The sequence below is a fragment of the Lathamus discolor genome, chromosome 2, assembly GCF_037157495.1.
Source record: "Lathamus discolor isolate bLatDis1 chromosome 2, bLatDis1.hap1, whole genome shotgun sequence".
Taxonomy (NCBI): Eukaryota; Metazoa; Chordata; class Aves; order Psittaciformes; family Psittacidae; genus Lathamus; species Lathamus discolor.
The window spans coordinates 59,870,597-59,882,648 of record NC_088885.1 but is presented as its reverse complement, the minus strand read 5'-3'; the positions used below and the strand labels follow the sequence as shown (position 1 = coordinate 59,882,648).

The 12,052-nt window shown below is 46.9% G+C and overlaps 1 protein-coding gene across 3 annotated transcripts in view; it reads left to right on the top strand.

Annotated features, from left to right (window-relative positions):
- The window catches only part of SCAP (SREBF chaperone), a 64,374-nt gene that overhangs the window by 37,593 nt on the left and 14,729 nt on the right, over nucleotides 1-12,052 (top strand). For all 3 annotated transcript variants that reach the window (XM_065667021.1, XM_065667022.1, XM_065667023.1), the window contains 5 exons: nucleotides 188-293; nucleotides 2,369-2,541; nucleotides 3,238-3,364; nucleotides 8,346-8,458; nucleotides 9,827-9,921. In XM_065667021.1, the coding sequence (XP_065523093.1) occupies nucleotides 188-293; nucleotides 2,369-2,541; nucleotides 3,238-3,364; nucleotides 8,346-8,458; nucleotides 9,827-9,921 (614 nt within the window). The remainder of the gene's footprint in view (nucleotides 1-187; nucleotides 294-2,368; nucleotides 2,542-3,237; nucleotides 3,365-8,345; nucleotides 8,459-9,826; nucleotides 9,922-12,052) is intronic.

The window sequence follows — 12,052 nt, the reverse complement described above, 5'->3', positions numbered from 1 at the left end:
CAGACCGCCCTGTCAGGCAGAAGCTGAAGACAGACAACTTTGCCACAGGAAGACTTTTCTTGTGCTTGAAGGGAATGCCTGTGGTTTAATTTGTGCCTGTTGCCTCTTGTCTTGTCAGGGACATCTTCCACTCAGCCTGTCAATTTTGCTGTTATCCTAATGTTCCATTCATACTCTGTGTTTGCAGACCTGTTGTTTGGACTCCCTGGGAAGTACAGTGGGGTGAACCTCTACAATAGGAAGAGAGTGGTATCATACACTGTCACCCTGGGTCTCCAGCGATATGATTCCAGGTAAGGGGCTTTGGCTGTGCTATTTCTATGTTAGGGATCCCTTGTTCAGTTCTTGGCTAATTTGCTGTTTGCTCAGCTCTGTTTATTGATATGTTTTCCTTTAATCTCTGGTTTTTTGTGGGTTAGGGTATTTTAGGATCTTCTGAACGTTGCTGTAGGAAAACAGGGCACTGGTTTTGGCAGAAAACTTAGAATCATAGAATAGTTAGGGTTGGAAACGACCTTAAGATCATCTAGTTCCACGCCCCCTGCCATGGGCAGGGACACCTCACACTAAACCATCCCACCCAAGGCTTCGTCCAACCTGGCCTTGAACACTGCCAGGGATGGAGCACTCACAACCTCCCTGGGCAACCCATTCCAGTGCCTCACCACCCTAACAGGAAAGAACTTCTTCCTTATATCCAATCTAAACTTCCCCCGTTTAAACCCATTATCCCTTGTCCTATTGCTACAGTCCCTATTGAAGAGTCCCTCCCCAGCATCCCTATAGGCCCCCTTCAGATACTGGAAGGCTGCTATGAGGTCTCCACGCAGCCTTCTCTTCTCCAGGCTGAACAGCCCCAACTTTCTCAGCCTGTCTTCATACGGGAGGTGCTCCAGTCCCCTGATCATCCTCGTGGCCCTCCTCTGGACTTGTTCCAACAGTTCCATGTCCTTTTTATGTTGAGGACACCAGAACTGCACACAATACTCCAGGTGAGGTCTCACGAGAGCAGAGTAGAGGGGCAGGATCACCTCTTTCGACCTGCTGGTCACGATCCTCTTGATGCAGCCCAGGATATGGTTGGCTTTCTGGGCTTGTGTTTTCCCTAAAACACAGGAAGTGTTTTAGGGAAATGAAATACTATCATTCTCAGTTTCTCTTCTAAAAAACAAGTCTATATAATGCCCAAAGGTGCCAGTGGGAGTTCCTCCCATGGTGGCTTCATCTGCATACAGAGCTGCCACTGCTGCAGCCAAGGCCCATTAGGTCTGTTTTGACCCAGTTCCTGCTACAAGTCGTTTGCTTTCCAGTAAGTGCTAACTGAACTGGTACCACCTGTGAAACCCCTTTGGCAACGCTGGCAAAGCTGGCTTGGATTGAGTGCATCCGAGGACTCTGCTCAGTGCTGCACAGCATTCCCCAAGGGATGCCTAGAATAGAATTGACAGCACTGTAGTTGAAACTTGCTCTTCTGCTGCCCATGCAAGAGCCCTGCAGCCTCAAGGACTGTCATGTAGCACCTTTCATCAGCTATAATTACATAAAATTCAGGGGATGCTAGAGACTACAGTGTGTTCTGTTCCCCAAGGCCAAGATTTTGGATGATGAGCCCTTGCTTTAAACAGTTTTTATCGAATCCTAGAATCCCAGGTTGGAAGGGACCTCAAGGATCACCTGGTCCAACCCTTCTAGGGAAAGCATGGCTTACCCTACATGGCCCAGCACCTTGTCCAGCCAAATTTTAACAGTATCCAGTGTTGGGGAGTCACCACTTCCCTGGGGAGATTATTCCAGTGGCTGATTGTTCTCAGTGTGAGAAATTTTCCTCTTGCATCCGGTTGGAATCTCTACAGGAGTAACTGGAGCCCGTTGGCCCTCATCTTTTGTATGTGACTAACTCCCTGTAAAAAAGGAGTCTCCATGTTCTTTGTGGCCACTCTTTAAACACTGGAACATGGTGACAAGGTCTCCCCTGAGACCTGTCCGCATCTTTTTTGTATAGTGGGGACCAAAACTGAACACAGTATTCCAGGGGTGCCCTGACAAATGCTGAATGGGGCAATGACATCTTTACCTCTGCTGGTGATCCCTGTTGTTGTTCCCAGAATCCAGCTGAGTCTTCTCAGCTACCTGTTTCATAGCAATCAAGGTCGGTGAGGTTGCCACAGTACAGATGTGGCACATGTGGTTTGTGCCTCAGAGGAACAGACTTTAGGAGTTAGGCCTAGAGAGAGCCATGCTTTGGTAGCCTGTGAATCTGTGGAGCTTCTTCCTATTTGATCTATACCCACTGAGTTTCTTCATGGAATGATGTGCCGGTTGTTGGGTACAGTGTAATTGACATCCTCCTGCTCGCTTTCCATCTCAGGTTCCTCAGCAGCCTCCGCTCTCGTCTCAAGCTGCTGCATCCCAGCCCTAACTGCACGCTGCGAGAGGAGAACATCGTTCACGTCCACTTCAAGGAAGAGATTGGCATCGCTGAGCTGATACCCCTCGTCACCACCTACATTATACTCTTCGCATACATCTACTTCTCCACACGTAGGTTTGTGGGGTGGAGAGACCTGAGGGCAGAGCGAGCTAATGAGCCCACCTCCACACCTGCCAGCTGAATTTATGTGTGGCATCAGTGGTGCGGTGCCCTTTCCCTGCCTGCAGATAAGAGAGACTCCTGTCTGTGCCCTGCAGTTCCCTCCTGTTTCAGCAGGAAAGGTGGTGTTGAAATTGTACCCTGAACTGTCATGGAAAGAATTGATAGTCCTGTTTATCTGATTTCTGCTAATCTGTCTCTCTTAGCAGTGTGGTGATATTCCTTGTGATGGCTTCTGAGGAGCTTTCTGTTTTAGGCAACTTTAAATCCCGTAGGAATGACATTTTTCCAGTTTAGAGACTAATTCATTGTCAGACAGATCAAATACGTGTTTTGAGGTGATGGTTTTAGACTTTAACAAGCCACATATAGTGGTTAGTGCCTTTTTTATGCCTCAACAGTGTTGTACTGGAGCTAATTTGAGCCACAAGCCGTGCATTATCTTCTGTCCTTCCCTTGTTACAGTACCTCTTACATACTGGGGGGGCCTGGGAGCTGCATTTCAGATATTGAGGCTGAACTACTATTATTTCTGGGTTCAGGGTATCGAGCTACCTGATGAAATAAGTCAGGATGAGGATCCCTTCTTGTGTTTATAAGTTATCTTCTTTTACTTGGTAACCAAGACTTTGCGTTCTTTATTTCAGGGAAAATTGACATGGTGAAATCGAAGTGGGGTCTGGCACTGGCAGCGGTGGTGACAGTGCTCAGCTCTCTGCTCATGTCCGTTGGGCTCTGCACACTGTTTGGTTTGACACCTACGCTTAATGGAGGGTATGTTTCCAGCACCAGACCTCTTCCTGAGGAAGGGTAGATGGAGGTGAAATAATTTGCAAACAGCTGTTAAGTGCTTCATCTCTAAAATCTGGTATTTTAAAAATAAGCTTATGTGATATTCTTTTACACACTCCTATGCAAAATTATTATCAGATGCTTTCCAGGGCTGAAGGACCATGTGTTTCTCTGCTGGCCAGCAAATAGACCTGACTGGGTCCCAGTCTCCCTGGGGATGCCTTATTGCCTACCAGTTGGCTTTTTCTGCCTAAAGCAGAAGGAATTGTTGGGACAACACTTTATTTATAACTTGTTTTCCTGGCAGCTAAGTAGGCTCTCGCATACCTTCCTCCTGTAGTGACTTGCTGTGCCATTCAGAAGGGCTTGTTATCTTTCTTCTGGGTGAGGAAGGTTCATTACGTTATACTCAGCAAATCTTTAAGGATGGCAGAGCTGACCTGTGGTATTTGTGTCTGGGAGGCTGCCTGAGTGACTTCACATCCAACACTGATAGCTGTCTGCTCTTCTTTTAATGGGCTCCTGTGCATATTAGAGCTGGCATCTGGGACTTCTGATGTGGTTACTCCCATGTGTTATATTTGTGTCAAACTGAAAACCCTTGAGAAAGCTCCTAACTGGCACCTCACCCACCCAAGTTCTACACTGTTTATTCCTCATTAAAGTTCTATTCGGAATCTTCTGGTTTTCAGATCCCTTTCATAAGTAGTTAAGGAAATATCCCTCATTTTTCTTGCCATCGCTGTCCTTGCAGCTGTATGGTGCAGGAACACTGAAAAGTCTGACCGCTGAGGGGTGAGTCTCTCCCCCCAGAGAGAGTGCTGGGAAGAGTTTACCAGAAGCTGGTCCTAGATGGAGGAATTCCTCTCCTAGAAGCCTAAAAAGTGTGATGAATAATTGACTTCAGAAAATGACATAGTTGTTTCTGGTTTCACCGCTGTTGTGCCTTGGAACCTTAATTAGGGATCAAGACTCCGTTGTTCTGTGAGCTCTACAAATAAACCAGAGGCGATCCACTGGGAGTTTATAATTTTAATACAAGAAAAAAGGCGATATTTGGATGTAGATACATGGGAGCTGTTCCAAGAGAATGAGTAAAGTGATGATCTAGACCTGTGTTTACTGTCACCCTTACTGCTGTCATACAGCAGGGCTAAACTAAGTTATCCATCCTACAGGATAGCAAGAGTTAATTCGGTCCTTATTTCTAAAAAAAAAAAAAGAAAAATAATTTTCCAGCAAAATTTCTTTGCTTAATTCTTGCAGTACTTTATAAATCATGTTTATTTACACAGAAGACCCTTGGGTTCCATGCTGATGGGGTCTGATGGTTTGCTTTTTCCCTTGTGAGTGACCTTTTCCTGATTGCCCAGTGCCTGCAGAGCACTTTCTCTCTAGTTAACCTGATTCTTGATGGAAGACGGAGTGTCCCTGGTGCGTCACACTCCTGTGACAGCGTGCTGGAGTTTGGCCAGCATAGGGTACAGAGCCTGGTTCAACTTTGATCTGGCTTTCGGCATTTTGGATCTGTTTTGTTTACAGCACAGCCTTCCAGGTGTGGGTGTGCTTGTTTTTCAAGGGATTTGTATTTATGATAAGCTTTTTTCCATTGCTGGTTTTTCTAAGGTGTTAAAATAAAGCTTGTTTCTTAGAGATCAGAGTTTGCTTGCTACAGATGTGATACATAAACTGGACCTTAGTCATTGTCAATCAACTTTTATAATGAATTTATAATTATTGTGGTTGAGGTAGGCATTAGTCTTATTTTACAGAAAAGCAGAAATAGGTGACATGATCTGTGCAGGGTTTAAGGAAGAGTAAGCAGTAAGGCTGAGGAGAATGCCTGGGGTTCACTGGAAGTGGGGTTCCTGTGCACTGGTGGATTGGGAGAGTCTCTAATGAATCTGGAGCACAAACTGCTAACCCACAAGTTGGCATCTCAGCTCGGTCAGAGGAGTCACAGTCTGAAATGATGAACTACTCCTTGTTGCCTGTAAAAAAGGCATAAACCTGCTCAAATGTGAAAATCTGCATTTTAGATGAGAGGCTGATATGATCAGTTCTTAAATTCTCCACGTTTTGGATAAATCAAAGATTGCCTCTGTTCACAAGTGTATATGGAGTCATAGAAAATCTGTTTTTTTATAAGTCAGCAGTAGTGTTTCTGTTGGCTCTCTGGGATGCTGGATCATGCTATGATGTAGCACCTTCTGGCATTAAATCAGTAAGTTTCTGTAGATAGACACAATACGGCATCTGCCCTTGCTCTTGCTCTTCCTCTTGTAAGCTCTTTCTCAGTGCTTGGCAATGCATGGCAGAAAATATAATGAGGATCTCTTGCCATCTGCCTCCAAGTGGGAACGAACGAGGTTTTGGAGTTGCAGGGCGTGAACGGCTCGTGTTTGTCCTGAGCTGTTGCATTGTTCTTCAAGAAGAGCTCATGTCTCATTGCTTCCATTCGCTCTGCTGGTCATTTCACATGAAAGCTGCTGACTCTTCAAGGACTATTGAAACTCCTAAGCTGGGACTGTTAGTTAATTATCTTCTGCAGTAGAAGCTACAGATTAAGTAGGACATAATTAATGAGAGAATTCCAAGCTTTCTTTTCTGTGTTTGTTCTGCCTCCTGAAGGCTACCACAGCTTACCTGGGAATGCTGTTATTCCCCCTGCCTGTCTTGCATAAGGACAGGACTGTGCAAGGACTCCATGAGAGCACACCCTTGCAGTTAACATGTTCTGCAGGACGTGCTGTGCTGTGACAGGCAGCAGAGCTCTCCCTCATGTGTGTTGTATTCTCTTTTACTTAGAGATTTCTATCCCTCAGGATTACAAAGAGCTTTTCTTAAGTCTGTCTCCTGTCTTACAGTACTGCTTGGAGGAGTGACACAGGTTATGAACTGAGGATGCTGTAGATAAAGGCAAGAACTGAGTCGTACTTGCTGAATTTTGGATTCTTTGGCATTAACAGGAAGTTGCCCATGAGAGGCGTATATAGATTTGTATTTTTTTCACTCACTATGGAAATTCATGGCCTGTGCAGCTTTGGACAGGAGGTGAAGGAGCCAATGTGTTGTACAATTGTTAGAGCTAAAATTTGGTTATAATACCTGGAGAAACCTTGAATAGTTTGGGTTGGAAGGGACCTTAAAAGCCCATCCAGTTCCAACCCCGTGCCACAGGCAGGGACATCTTCCACCAGACCAGGTTGCTCCAAGCCTCGTCCAGCCTGGCCTTGAACACTGCCAGGGATGGGGCAGCCACAGCTTCTCTGGGCACCCTGTGCCAGGGCCTCACCACCCTCACAGGGAAGAACTTCTGCCTCAGATCCCATCTCAGTCTCCCCTCTGGCAGCTTAAATCAATTAAAATGTGCCTCCACCCTCCCTCCACCACTTCTCTTTCCAGGAAGGAGCATGCCAGGAGCTTCTTCCTTACAACTCATCTAAATCTCCCCTCTGTCAGTTTAAAGCCATTCCCCCTTGTCCTGTCCCTACAGGCCCTTGGCAAAAGCTCCTCTCCAGCTTTCTTTTCTTTGGATTTTGTTTTTTGCGTTGTTTGTTTTGTTGGGTTTTTTTTTCCCTGTAATCTTGCTTTCAGTGGCAGTCTTGCTGTTTCAGCTTGCTGTTTGTTCAAGGAATCAACTGGCATGAAGTAGCTGCGTTAGCAGAAGCGGTTCCAGACAGATGTTTTTCCCCAGCTGAGCTTGTAGGGCACAGGCTGCTGGCAGCAGTATGTGTGCAAATGTTGTTGAAGCTCGTGTCAGATGGCCATAGGCGATCAAAACCAGCATGTGGCAAGGTGGCCCTTGGGGTTACAGCGGGTAATGCCACAAAGCAGGAGGTGTTCTTCTGGAACCCTATCGTTTACCTGTCTTGGCTGTTAGCGATGTGCCAAGGGGTGTGAGTGCATGCATGCACAGTCTCCTGTTGGATCCATACATACCAGCACAGCACAAATCCAGTACCCTCCACAATGGAAGCTTTAGTTTTGCTTAAGTTTAGCTGGAGGGAAGTGGAGAGATTTACTGTCTACCGTGTTCTGGCACAGAACAGCTGCTTCTTACTGATGCGGACTGCCAGTAGTTCAAAAGAGAGAAAAAAGTTTAGGGGTGAGAAGAAGAGTTGAGTGAATTCATGGTGGTGACCTTGGGTAAGGTCACTTTTGTATGTGCATATATTCATGAAGGGCAAATCCATTTCAGTGTGCTTTCTTGACTCTTGGGTAGAAACTATCCCTGTCAGGATTTATTTTTTTACAAAGCATATGCAGGTTTCATGTTGTTCTCAGTGTTGTGGCTTCTGAGCTACCCGGTGTACTGGGGAACAGAGCTCCATGCACATTCTCCTCCCAACAGAGAAGTGTGTCTTCATGTGTCTCCTTCGTTGCCTGAGGCAATTACTTAGAGCAGCGGCAAGGGATGGAAGCTTTTGCCCGCTGGGTACCTGCACCAGGCACTGCCCAAGCTCTTCACTTCTGAAGTGGCATCTAATGTAATGCTTAGCTGTTGATTTAGGAGGATTTTCAGTGTCAGCAGTGGGCCATGCTCCTTACCCTCCCATTGTCACGCTCTCCTGCTGACTAACTGTCACTGAGCCTGTTGCGGTGGTGTTCCAAGTCCCTTCTTTTTGATTTGCACCTCTTCCTACTCAGTGCTGGAGAGACTTTCCGAGGGCACTGTCCCAACCCTGGGGAGCATTGAAGACTAATTTAGTGGTGGTCTACAATGGCCATTTTCCACCAAATGATGCATCTTTGCAAAAACATTAATGTCTGTCCAAAGCAGATGAAATACAGAACTGTTACCTCATCACAGAGTAATACTTTGTCTGAAGGGATTTGGCTAAGAGCACTGGATAGCGTTTCCTGACCTTGGCTTTGGGATGTGTGTTTGCTGCTTAACTTGCATTCTTCCTGTCTTTTCAACCCAGGATCTCATTCTCAGTTCTGGTTCTGTTCCCTCTAGAGAGATATTTCCATACCTGGTTGTAGTGATTGGCCTAGAGAATGTGTTGGTGCTCACTAAGTCGGTTGTCTCTACGCCTGTTGACCTGGAAGTGAAGCTACGCATTGCCCAAGGTATGCAGCCGGGTCTGGAAAACTGTTAAAGAGAGAGAAAATTTGGATAACCAAGGACTGGGAGATGGGGAATGGTCTTAATTCTCATTTATGAAGGAAACAAGGACTGTGTGTGTTGAATGTCGATTGTATTTATTAATCTTTTGTACTGTTAAGTCCAAGCACTAATAGAAACCTTGTGGGCACTGATTTTAAAGACTGTTGACTGAAGCATTGGCTGAGCAAGTTTAAAAAGCATTAATAAGGGAGAGCTGTATCTCCTGGTAGAGATATTTGGCACCTTGACCTCTTGTGACATGAATATTGTTAAGGGCAGTCCACAGGTCATAAGAAGTTCTGCTGAGTCTGTGACAAATCTATCTTCCCTAATATGTATACACTCTGTACCTGCATAGGGATTTGAGTGTGCTCAAACCATGGCTGAATAGACTTTGCAGACTTAAAAGATGATTCTAAACATGAGGGAAGATTGATTCTAGAGGGATGCCCAGAAAACTCTGCCTAGTTCTAAAACCACAAATGGTTTGTATCCTAGACCAAAAACAGGACTCAGAACCTCAGTCCTTTATACTTCTGAATCCCTGTACTGCCCTGTGCAGAACCCTCTAACTGCTTAAATCAGGAGAGTTTTGTGAGCTGAGAGTCATCCTGAGCTCCCTTTAGTTAATGCTAATCACAGAATCCTACAATCCCAGGTTGGAAGGGACCTCAGGGATCACCTTGGTCCAACCTTTCTAGGCAAGGCATGGCCCAGCAGCCTGTCTAGCTGAATTTTGGCTGTGTCCGGCCCTGGGAAGTCACCACTTCCCTGGGGAGATTATTCCAGTGGCTGATTGTTCTCAGTGTGAAAAAGTTTCCTCTTGTGTCAGCTGGAATCTCCCCAGGTGTAACTTGTGCCCACCACCCCTTGTCTTTTCCATGGAACTCCCCTGTAAAAAGGGAGTCTCCGTGTTCTTCGTGGCCACCCTTTAAATACTGGAACATGGTGATAAGGTCTCCCCTGAGCCTTCTTTTCTGTAGGCTGAACTCAGCTCTCTCAGCCTTTTTTTATGCTGAAAAAGCATAGCTTCTCAGTCCTTGGATCATCTTTGTGGCTCTTCTCTGGACCCTCTCCAGCCTGTTCACATCTGTTTTGTATAGTGGGGACAAAATAATCCCAATAATAAAGATATTGTGAGTCTGCAATCCAGTTCTTTGACTTCAATATTCAAAATAGATCAGGGGAGTTTTAGTCTGAAAGTGCCTTTTTGCCTATTGTCTGTAGATACCTAATTTTGAAGAAAGGAAATTCGGTTCCTTTTTGCTATGCTTGTGTCTGTCAATTGGTGAACAGCCTCCTTTTACCTGTCTTTGGTGTTCTTTCTCCAGGTTTGAGCAATGAGAGCTGGTCAATTATGAAGAACATGGCCACAGAGCTTGGGATCATCTTGATCGGGTATTTCACCCTTGTCCCCGCCATCCAGGTGAGAGTGGTTGATTGGTCTCAGTTTGCATTGTTTTGTGGAGCTGTTGAAGTGAGTCCAGAGGAGGCCACAAAGATGCTCTGAGGGCTGGAGCACCTCTGCTGTGGAGACAGGCTGAGAGAGCTGGGCTTGTTCAGCCTGGAGAGGAGAAGGCTCTGGGGAGACCTCAAAGCAGCTGCAGTGCCTAAAGGGGCCCACAAGAGACTGGAGAGGGGCTTTTGACAAGGGCAGGTAGGGACAGGACAAGAGGGAATGGATTTAAACTGGCAGAGGGGAGACTGAGATAGGATCTGAGGCAGAAGTTCTTCCCTGTGAGGGTGGTGAGGCCCTGGCACAGGGTGCCCAGAGAAGCTGTGGCTGCCCCATCCCTGGCAGTGCTCAAGGCCAGGTTGGACACAGGGGCTTGGAGCAACCTGGTCTGGTGGAAGGGCATGGCAGGGGGTTGGAACTGGATGAGCTTTGAATGTCCCTTCTAACCCAAACCATTCTGTGATTCTGTGACTGAGGCTTGAAGGTGCTGCAGGAGCACACTGTGCAATATTCTGCTTCCCTCTCTGCCTCATTGGATCAAGAGGTTGTTAGTGGGAAATCCATGCATCTATACAATGTGGCTCCCCTTGGCTTTCTTTGGGAGCCAGCCTTTTGTCCAGCAGCTGCCCTTGCATCCTTCCAGTAGCTGGGCTTACACATTCAGTTCATCCAGTAGCTGGCCCTGGATCCTTCTCTCCATGGTTGCCTTACACACACACACGTGCGCACATATACATGTGCACAACTGAGTCTTTCAGTTGCCCACAGTCCCTCTGGCAGTTGGCCTGGAGCCCCTTGTCCGTCTGTTTGCCTACTCCTCCATCTCTGTAGCTCAGGAACACACACATTCCTGTCTCCCAAGCCACTCGCTCTGCTCAACAGCTGCTTGGCTCAACAGTCACTAGTGATCGCACGCCAACACTCTGATATGCTCCAGTTGCTCGTGACCCAGACACATGAGCTGCACCTTGGAAGTGGATGTAAGGAAAAACCAAAACCCTACTGCAAAATATCTGCTTTGCCAGACTGACAGATCTATGGGGTTTTGCAATCACCGATACCACCGTCTCTGTTTCATGGGTGGGTAAACTGAAACCTCAATGTAGAATGATCTGTCAGGGGTCATGTCATTGGGTCTGTGTTGCACTGAAAATAACATCCGGGTCTTCTGCCTCGCAGTGTGTTGCTTTGTCTGCTGCACAGCTCCCTTTTTAGGACTGTGCTTGTGGAGTTGTAGCAGGAGCCTGATGCCATTGAATTTCTGATCCTTGACCACACAGGGCTTGCTCCTGGTGAGGCACCTGAACAGCAGTGCTGCCTAGACAAATCCTCATCACTAATGCTGTAGCACCTCTGCATCCAGACTTCAGGGAGCTGTCAGCTTGTTCCCTCTGGAAATTCCTAGCAGGTGCAGTCAGCAAGCAAAGGCAGGAGCACCCAATGTCTGCGTAAGCTGGAGGCTACTCTGGGCCCTCACTAGGTTGTCACTGGCCACCTTGTAGGTGGCCTTCATGAGTGGGGTGAGTTGTGTGTATCCTTGCTTTAACATCAGGGACTCCCCAGTAGAGCCTGCAGATTAAAGCCTAGGATAATCTAAGAGGATTAAACATTCGGGTTGGACTGGAGCATTCCAAGTTGAACTTGGCAGTTCCTGAGCTGCTCTTTCAGTATCCCAAGAGGACAGCAAAAGAGCAGCTTAAGTGGAAATCCCCAGGCTACTGCTGGCCATCTATTGTGGCCAGATTTTGTTTGTATTTGAAGCTGACTGCAGAGACTGCTCAGCTCAGACACTGACACGATCCATCCTTTGGGTCTAAATTGGGCTCATTCATGTGCTGTATCAGCATCTTTTGGCCTCTTGTTTCATGGCTGTGCTGTTTGACCTCAGAAAGTGAAACCTGACGGTATCTGTGGAGCGAGTGTAGTGCCAGCAGCCCTGCCATAGGGACACTGCCGGGACAGGTCACATCTCATGTTGCTCTCTGCTGCGGAGGAGCTTGCGCGGTGCACTGGCGACAGGAGATAGAGGAGTTGTGATCAAAGGGACAGGGCAGAGTCAAGTGATGGGGTCAGTAGAACTATGGGAAGCAGTGACACAGTG